Raw genomic sequence first — 10,245 nt, forward strand, 5'->3', positions numbered from 1 at the left:
TCTATTTCCTTCCTCTCCTCCCTGGGGATGAGTTCCCTGTGCGTCGCTCTCCGTGACTGCCATCACACTCTTCACAAAGGACAAGTCTGTGAAAACACCTCACTGCTGTGATTGGCTAAACAAAGTGTGCTCACAGGCCACAAAGAATATGAAGGACACATGAGCTATGGTCGTTCACTGTGTGAATATGAAGCACACCTCTTTGTGCGGTGTACAATGCAGAATGTTCCAGAGCCTACACTTAAGTCATGTAAGCCTCGAAAGCTCACAGTTGAGGAAACAGTATTCTAAGGAGCAATAATACGACATGCAAGGGAGGCAATAGAGGACACAGAGAGTGAGAGAAAGTAAGAAAGAGAGAAGAGAGGGAGAACGGAGTTACACAGTGGGGTGAAAGAGATGTCTTCAGAGGCAAGGACGCTGGACCAGAGCCGAGGGGAGGGGAGCAAGGAGGGGGGGGGGTTGAGTTGTGTAACACACCAAAGAAATATGCAGTCTCTCTGACCATAAGCTTTTTTATTAAAACTGTGTGTGATCCCAGAGGCAGACAATAACCAGATGGAGGCCAAATATCTTCAGAAGGCTTCAGTTTAGAGACAGGGCAGTGGTGTGCGACCCTCTGGTGAGCTTTCTGAACATTGCTGGAGGCCATGTAACATTAATTAAATATAGACCTAAAGTCAGCAAAGCTTTGAGTCAGAACCAGAAAAATCTGAGCAATTCTTCATGAGTTAAAAAAGACTAATGAAGTGGGTAGTAACCTTGCCCTGTACTTGGAAGAGAAGCTCCCTAAAGATTAGCACTAAATTAATTGTTGGACATGTCTGACAAAATAAGGCTGTGTTACAATAGCCCCAAGCTGTGTTTATGAAAAGAAATGGGCAGGCAAAAGATTTAGCAAACACTTATATCTGTTTCATTTCACCTACACAGTCCTGGCAGACGGAAGAACTTAGAAATGTTTTGGTCAGTGTACTACTGGATGTCTCTTTCCTTTTCATACAAGTTGCAACTTGCTGAAAGAATGCTGTTGGGGCAACCTGCCTCATTCCTACCTACATAGTCTGCTGTGGCTAGGGTGATTTAGCACCAATTACTTCCATTTTGTGCACTGCTGTGAGGGGTAACAGCAGGAAATGACAAAACCAGTGATATAATCATGATGATACTCCCAGTAGACTATTTCCCTAAATTCTTATCAACACAGCGGTTGGAGGAATGTGCTAGCTTATCAGGTTGTAAATACAAAAAAACAGACGCATAGCCAAAGGGTGGCCTGGGTATTTTTAAGGACACCAGTTCAGAAATAGTGTGTGAGAGAGGAGACCGCACTTGATAAGTTAGCCAAGCCCAAATGACCCAGATAACTCTCAAAGTTTTGAGTGCCAGTAGGATGCAAGCTCAGCAGTGGAAAGTTTTGGAGGTCTGCTTTGTGTTCAACCCCGAGCTTGTAATTACCGCTAAACAATTGCTGCTTGTTTAGCACTTAAAACAGCAAAGGGAGCTGACCTGTGGCACCACCTCAACTGGGAGGACTGGGAAAAAGTGTGTGAAAAAGTGTCTTTTCACACGCCAAACCCGGCCAAGAAATACTCACAACCCACGGAAAGATTAAAAGAGCTATTCCCTGGAGAGATACCATCAGTACTTACTTGGAGAGTGATACACCTCCAGCTTTTCCGATGAGCTCCTCGTGGTGCAGCACTGCCTCGTTCCAGGGAATGTTGAGGAATTTCAGCAGTGTCCTCATCCACTTCTCCGGATGCAGGACCAGCTGCTCATAGTGCACGGGCAGGCACTTGTCCGAAACCTCCAGGCACTGCGTGTACATAGTCTCTATGGCCCGGCTCCACTTGGTCAGGCAGTCCCGGTAGCTGCCCAGGTCGAAGCCTGCTATGGTCACTTTGCGCGAGATCATTGAATGGACGGAGGCCCGGCCGTCGCGGATCATGAGGATGAACCTGGCATGGGGGAAGATCTTGGCCAAGTAGGAAAGGGATTTCAGGGCGAAAGGGTCCTTGTTACAGAGATAGGTGGCCGGCTCGCCATGCTTGACGATGATCTCAAGCAGGAAGGCCTGCATGGCAGAGTCCAGCACCTCGTCGGTGACGCCGGCCTCGTCCAGCCGCATCTTCTCGCGACCCGAGCGGCTCCACATCTGCTTCATGGCCAGGATGCGTGGAATGACGCGAGTCTCCTCGCCACAGCGCACCTCCGGGTGAGCATCCATCATGGCACGCATCAGTGTGGTGCCGCTGCGGGGGACCCCCCCGATGAAGATGAGCGGCATGTCCTTGTTGTAGACGAAGGGGCTGCTGAGGTTCTGGCCGGTGCGCAGTGTGGCATGCAGGCTGCTCACTACCAGTGGCTGGCTACGCTCCTCGATGCGGTGGTGGCACTCCATGGCATGCCGGCCCAGGTAGAAGACGGTGACGGAGCTGATGACCAGGCAGGCCACCAGCAGGTTCTGCTTGAGTTTGCCGATCATCTCGGGGGGAAGCAGAGGGGACCAGGGGGAGGGCAGCAGAGGGAGCCAGTAGAGCAGGTGGGAGGGTGGTGGGGTTCGGGGGCAGGGGTATGGAGGAGGGAAGGGGAGGGGGGGAAGAGGTGAGAACCCGTCCTTCAGGGCTGGCTATGGGTGGACAAACAGAGAGAGGAGGTGTTGGTGGCAATGGCTTCGAGCGCTCGTAGAGCACCCAGCTCCATGAGGCCTGTGAAGGAGAAACAGAAATACAATTTTAGAAAAATGTATGTCAGTATTAGACATGCCTAGCCCATCTTCACTTGCACTTGATTGGTTAGGAGGAACATGACACGGCGTTTCAAATTCAGCCCCATTTATTGAAGAACAGGTCCTCGAATTGATGCAGTTAGACTGTGAAAAACAGGACTAGACAGTGTCCCTAATGCCAGCTAAATCATGCTCCAACTTCCTTTCATCCACTAAGAGACTCTAATTACGACAATTCACAGGTCCATCCGAATTGACTATTTATCAAAAGGGTGACATTATAATGAGTATTAAAAACACTAGGTTAGCATCAGAAACTGGTCTTGTCACAACAAACACAGGTGCTCAGTAGAATACAAATGACTCAGGAAAGGAAATGAAATGTGAAAGCAGAGATCTTCAGCATTTTGAATGATAAGCATAATTTGATTCCTACGAGCCAAACAGGAGAAAAAATGTGGTCTCGAAACAAGAAACCAAGACTCTATATTCAGCCCGTATTAAATCGTCTTTTACTCTTGACTCATGTTTCATTTCATGTTTTTTTTTCACTTCTCCTTTTGAAGTGCTCAATGTTTGCTTCAATGAAAAAAAAAGAAACAAGATGTATTATAGCCCTGAAGTCTTCAATTTGCCCCAAGCTATACACAGTGTTTAGGGCGTCGGCGGCACGCTGAACACAAGAGCATCGCACATTAAAACCACCACACTGCTCTGGCTCTGGTTGCCTGGTTTTGTACAGAGGTTTTCTCTGAGCAATTCTCTAACCAGAGGGCCGACCTCTCCCGTACGTCTGGCTCCATGCCGCTCCATGCCGGCTCAAGGCCCCGCAGTCGGCACAGTGGCTCACAGGGAGGACAGGGTGGCTGGAGGAAACTACAGCAGGGTGGCGGTACAGCTGGGAGCCTTCTGCAGAGGCCCACAGGCCAGGGCCTCTCCTCCCCGCCTTGTTCCTGGAGAGCCGCTTCCTTCTTCAGGCACAGATCCTGAGTGTGTGTGTGTGTGTGTGTGGGTGGGAGAGGGAGATAGGAACATGGGGGGGGGGGGGGGGGGGGGGGGGGGTTTGCTGGCCATGAGCCAGAGGAGTATTTCGTGACTATATTGGAGAATGTGAATGTGTTTTTTTCCAGTATTTCAAAGATCTAGCTGGACTCCTATGCTTTGATGGAGTTCAGATGGACTGTAACTAACAAACACTGTAGGCCTGGGCCCACATCATGAAAGGTAACACTTTGTTTAACGTGCATGCTCTGCCTCCAAAGAGCACAGTGCCTTTCAAAGAAGCAGAGAAGCACAACTGATTGCACAACTGTTATTATGCACTATCACCCTGTTGCAAGGGTTTACCACATCATGAGAAGCACGTGTCAAGGCTAGACAGTGGTCACTAATAGGAGATGATTGCTCATTGATATGAAGAAGCACTTCTGCAGAGAACAGAGAAGAAAAAGTGGAGAAGACCATCACTGCCTGCCTGCCAGCATGCTTGCCTGATTGGTATTCTACACGGCGACCAACTTGTAGGAGGAGTTCAGACGCAGTCAAGGATGACACCTACGCACAATATGATGGTGAGCTCGAACAAACCCCCAACCGCTCCACATCTCCCCCCCCCCCAAATCTATTCTTCTTGTCTACACTAGAGGAATGACTTTATTTAATCAAGAGTTCTGGCTTTACACATGCACCCACGTCAGCCTCTGCCAGAGCCACCACAAAGCCCTGGCATATTCCCTCCATCCTGCTTCATTAACAGCCGCTGTCTTTCCTGGGAGAGACGGCTCCTCAAGGGCAAGCAGTGGAGAGAAGCCGTCAGTGTCACATGCTGCTGGCCTTCCCTTTCTTTCTTCCCCGAGTATTCATTATGGCCTTAGTTGCCTATTACTGCTAAACTTTTTGAAGCACCATCCCAGGGTTTCTCTGCCACATCTGATAAGGGGAAAAAAGAAAATACCGTTCCAAGGCCTTCTCAAATAGCTGTGTTTAGAAACTGGGGCGTTGCTAGCAATGGTCCTTGTTCTTATTGGGGTGTCTTGGTCACAAAGTATTACGAACATGAGAAACAAAAAAAGCAAATCCTTTGATATATGGCCAGCAAAAGTGTAACATTCACAAAACAGGTTCGGTCATGCTTCAAGCACAGAATGGTAAAGGGAGGTCTTTGTGGCTGAACTTAAGTGGCCTCACCATCTGGAACATGACGTTGGGAAGGCTCCAAACATTGCACTAGCTAGATCTCATCAAGGAATTGAACATAATTTATCAGAGATCAGTTCATTTATCTTTGTCTGTCTACATAAGTTCAATTCTTTGTTCAATGTACATTTAAACAGGCCATGTTGCCATGGCGTTAGCTTTCAACAAAATTAAAATAATCAGTAAGAAAAAGGATTGCTGGAACCCTCTGTCCCTTCACCTACCACACTACCTAATTGCTTTAATTTTTTCACTTACAAACATACACCACCCGACCCCCATTCTAACAGGTCTGCCCACGCACACTCACACCTTCAGATTCACATAATCACCGACACCTCTGCAAATCAGGAGCAAGCTAATAGAGGGGCCTAACGTGGAGGCCTTGCGTTAACCAAAGGTACACAAACAGCCTCCAGACAAACAAACCCAAACCCCAAACCTCATGGGGTCTGTCAAATTAGAGACCACCAGTATGCCATAACAAACATTCCCTCAGTCATACCAAAGGAAGACCTGCGCCTGCCCAGCATTCCTCAATGTCCGAACAGAGTGCCGCCCAACTGAATTACAACTGCGGTTGTATGCTGGCCTATGCGGTTTCACATTTCACCTTTGTGAAGCTGAAATCAAGAAGGTGTTGGTATTAATTTAATAGAGCCTCCACACGTCTGTTAGCGATATCCTCTACTGGATTTTTCCATTGATCCGTTTGGTTATTCTCGATGGGCCAATGCTGAAGCCAGACTACATCAACACTTAATAAGAAGGACCATTTCAGAAGGGCTTGACAGACAAGATGTGAAGGGCCTGCTTTAGAAGAAAAAGGGGGATGGGGGTGGGTTGAAAACTAAATACATTCTACCATCTGGAAAAATCCTTACAGTGTTAAATGAGGTTTCTTCTGCTGTTAAACCATCCCTTTTCAGGCTTGGTAAGACCACAAAACAAAGTGGCATTGATTGAGTCTAAGAGAAATTAAAATTAGCCTTAAGGAATGATCAAGGGAGGAGATCAAGGACACATTGGTGCATTGGTGGATCTCTTCACTCTGAGCATTATGATCCATGAAAATAAGAGGTCACAGAGAGGACATGAGATTTGGACATACTGTAAACCTGGTCTAAATGCACTAACAAACACATACTACATCATGAACAACCCAGCAAGGACAAAAACAATAAATGGCTTTGAAGGCACGAGATCTTTAGCCACGTGCCAAAAATATTCAAATCGCTAAGGTGAATAATCTAGCTTCTAATGATTATGCAAAATACCTCTTAGCCCTAGAAAAAAAACACACACTCAGAAAGGAGATTACAGTTTAAGGGTTTCCCCACTGTAGCCCTCCCTTTCCTTTTCCAAGCAGGCCTGATCAGTCAGAGGAGCAGTAAGTACGCTAAACTCCCATTTAACTACCTCTTGGCAAAGAGGCTGACATGTAAAATCCACCAACCAGTAAAGGGTTAGCTGTAAATAACATGAAGAGTCTTTGCAGTGTGCACCAAAAACCTCACTGAAGGATAAAGCCATCCAGTAAACCCCATTAAACGTCCCTTTGTCTGTCTCACACACTAATCTGAGGGGATTACACAACTGGATCCAGAAAATAATTCAAAACAAGACCAAAAATTATTGGGACATTTCTTAACGGAAAACAATAGCCTGGGGCCCATGTTCTGATACATGGGCAGGAGTGCATAGTTCAAGCATTAACCCGTGTCAATGTCACCATCAAAGCAGGCCAGTCGCAGCGGAGGGAATGGATCAGGTCCGACCCCGTGACCTACGCTATATGTTTCACTCTGACCCTGAGGAGACCACTGCATGGTAAGTCTCAAATGGAAGAGCAGGATTACCTCTTTTACATCAAACATAAATGTATTTGAATTATAGGTAACTTTCAGCAAAGCAGCCACCTATGTCTCATCACAAAGCTAATCTCGCTGATAACAGCTACCATGATGAGATAAGTCTCTTTTCGGTCCTCTTGTACACACAGAGAGGAAGAGAGACTGCTTGCTTTCCTTTCAAAGCCAATGTGAATTGGCCTCCCACACATAACACATTCCAATCAATTATCATCTGCATTTAGCTCAAAGTCATATCAAGTGCGGAGACATCAGCCCGAACAGGAGCCGCAGAACTATCAAGCGTGACTCATATTTACATAAGGCTGGATCATTGGAGCCATCCGTTCACTACAGATAGACTAACAGAGTTAATGCATCGGTGTTTGTTCCACAGGTTGAAAGTCCAGGTTTAGTCCACCCAGTCCTGTTCTTTCTGTTCTTGGTAAACAGTGGTAATTGCACCGAAGCGGGGAAAATGTCCGGGGAAAATCAATAGAACCTTGTCGCTTCGTTGTACAGCCATTTGCCAATATATCTGTGTCCATAAGAGGCCCCAGTCTAAGCATACAGAATGACAGGATGTGTTTCCCTAACTTACACCACCACCATACTACACGGTCCTGGATTAATCATTCACCCACAGAAGCACAGAGAGCTCCCAAAGAGGTGCAAAATGATACAGACCCAGAAAAACCAAAGAGCGCACAATAGGGTCTTTATTCTGAACAGGAGCAGTTGAAGCATTTTCGGTCCATGACGTTTTCAAAAGGGATCATTTCATGAAATACGAAGGACCACACAGAACATCTTGGCAGTCACACAGCACATATCCTATGTGGTCCTGAATTTTAATTCTGCAGGTGAAACTAAATGGGCATAGTGCCTGGTGTCACAACACACAGGTGGGTAGCCAGACTCTTCCAGTCCAGAGGGTCATTTGAAATGCGGTGACCTGCTCGCTCAGCCAAATGGGACACAAATCCAACTGGGACCCACTCTTAAAAAGCCTGAATAAATGCACTGGGACAGAAAAAATAGCTTAATAGCTGAAACCTGCAATCAATAACATCCCCAGCACACTGCTCTCTACATTGAGGTCCTTACTGCTCAGCATAATGCGGAACCCTGCCAAAATGTCAGACCGCCAGAGTAGACAGGGCAAGGAACAGACATTTTAAAGCAAGCAGACACAACTAATTTTTTCAATTACTTTAGAGAGCACTGCATAGATGAGGTGCCACATATGATGCAGACACAGAAGCATTAAAAAGGCCAAAAATCACAATGGAAAATATCCTATTCATTGAAGCTGAAGAAGACTACACACTCTGCTAATATGTACAGGAAAAATATTGGCAAATCAAAGGTGTCCTGTATCTTAAACCATACTCATGGATTACTACAACATTTTCCAGATGGTAGAAAATAAAAGTAGAGACCAACAACAGGAAAGGCAAATACTGATCTAGTTCACAGGATGGAGAAAATAGGCTGTGACGAGCTGGTTCTCCTTCACGCGCTCTTTGAAGATTATTATGATGCATTTAAAGTTGCAGTGTTGCTCTCCCTGCCATATTCCCCCTAATCTGGTCCAGACATTCATTAAGTCATAACCAAATGCCCACCGCCCTACTAAATATTTGGGAGGAACAGCCTTAAAAAGTTACATAGTCCTCCACAGCATATACATTAAAGTTAGATGTCGATACCACCATAACATTGATCAATTACCAAGCATAATGCATAGCCTTTGTTTCTGCGGACATGTCACAAATAGGCTACGTTAGATCATAAACAGCAAACGATGACATTGATGTTTCCCTAAGAATTTCTCACAGCTTTCTTAATTACATTTTGTCATGTAACTGTTGACTACCAACAACAATGTGTCTACTCGTGTTTACATAACCACAGGCGAGCCCACTAACTGAGGTCTTGAAGCCGACACAAGAATTAAAGCAAACATAGCTGATCCGATTTAAGTGGTCCTATCGGTCCCACATTATTATTTGGGTAGCATCGAGATGACAACGTCAACATTTCAATCACCAGTAAGAGGGCAGGTCGGCGATCGGATTCACTGACACAATGTACATACCTATGTGTCAAATCACACTATTAAATTGTATCCGTAGAATTGGCACGTGCAGGACTCACTAATTTTTCAGCAACGAAAACATTGCAGTCGCACACTGATCTCTCACACACTTCAGTACGCATCTGCCGGGGAAAAAGATACTCAGTGCTGCCTGGTCGTCTGCTTAGAAGGCAGAAAGATACAAACTACTGGAGAAACCACTGACTGGAGCGGAGGCATTTACATTGTACCTTAATCTAACTGTAAAGCTATAGATTCGTAACGCACCTATAATGCAGAAGATCTGCGGCGGCAGGAAATCGCTTCACCGGTTAGCAAACACTTCCACGGGCTTGGGCACCTTTGTCTGTACACTCCATTTGTGTAACACTTCTTCCGTTCGATGCTCTAAAATGCGGCAGGCAAGTCCACTAAAAACAGTTTTTTTCTACAATCGTATCACGGTGAACGCGTCACCTCTTCTTTACTAGTCTGGTACCATAGCCTTGAAAGCTAGATGCTGATTGGCCCTTCCAAAGACGAGAGATCAGAGAGCAATCTTGTCTCAGAGCACTGGATTGGCGTATTGCGTGGTGAGAAGGAATAGCTATGCGCCAACCCATTTAAAGGGCCAGTGCTTGTGCAGCCTTCAGGATTATATCTGATAGATAACATTTACGTATGTGTATGTACAGATATCTATACATTTCATGGTGTATGTATACATATAGGCATGTAGGCTAAACTGATCAATATATATATATATAATCATGTATTTATTTATCTGTCTTTGCTGAAAAACTAAAACTTAAACTATACTACTTAGAATCAAACTGTTTAAATGAACTGAATATAGGCCTACTGTATACACATGTGCGATTGTTCATCATTTGTTTATATAAATGCAGTAATGTTTCTTGCTAAGTACATTTTAGGACATTGAAAACATAATATCCCATAATACATTTGTGAATGTAGAAACCCTGCACAACAGATGCTTTAATTCAGCAAATGAAAAAAAAAAGCTAATAGGTAATGTGGGTTTTGAAAATTGGTATTGTATTGAACAAGCACATAACTCAGTGTTTGAAATTCAAATTCAAATACTCAAAGTGACTAAAGTAATTGATTCAGCTGCCCTCTGCCTCCTTAAGGATCTTTACACATGTGCCAAAGTGCTTGGCAGCCTCTGCGCTGTTGGTAATGGTGGTATAAATCCTGGTGCATATATGTTAAATGGATAGAACTGACAGCTTCTCATAGCTCATATCAAACTAGCTTGATTCCCGTTGGGGGAGCTCTGGACGCAGCGCTGAAAGCCGAGAGACAAATGCTGTTATTTACTCCTCATGGAGCATGTGACTTTGTGGTGGAGGGCACCGAGACAG

The 10,245-nt window shown here is 45.3% G+C and overlaps 1 protein-coding gene across 2 annotated transcripts in view; it reads right to left on the reverse strand.

Annotated features, from left to right (window-relative positions):
- Positions 1-9,242, reverse strand: part of tpst1 (tyrosylprotein sulfotransferase 1) — a 31,614-nt gene extending 22,372 nt beyond the window's left edge. For both annotated transcript variants that reach the window (XM_080844361.1, XM_080844360.1), the window contains exons 1-2: positions 9,146-9,242; positions 1,653-2,711 (exon numbers count right to left, since the gene is read on the reverse strand). In XM_080844361.1, the coding sequence (XP_080700487.1) occupies positions 1,653-2,488 (836 nt within the window). In that variant the 5' untranslated portion in view covers positions 2,489-2,711; positions 9,146-9,242. The remainder of the gene's footprint in view (positions 1-1,652; positions 2,712-9,145) is intronic.
- Between the last annotated feature and the right edge of the window lie 1,003 nt (positions 9,243-10,245).

This window comes from Sprattus sprattus, assembly GCF_963457725.1.
Source record: "Sprattus sprattus genome assembly, chromosome: 9".
Classification (NCBI taxonomy): domain Eukaryota; kingdom Metazoa; phylum Chordata; class Actinopteri; order Clupeiformes; family Clupeidae; genus Sprattus; species Sprattus sprattus.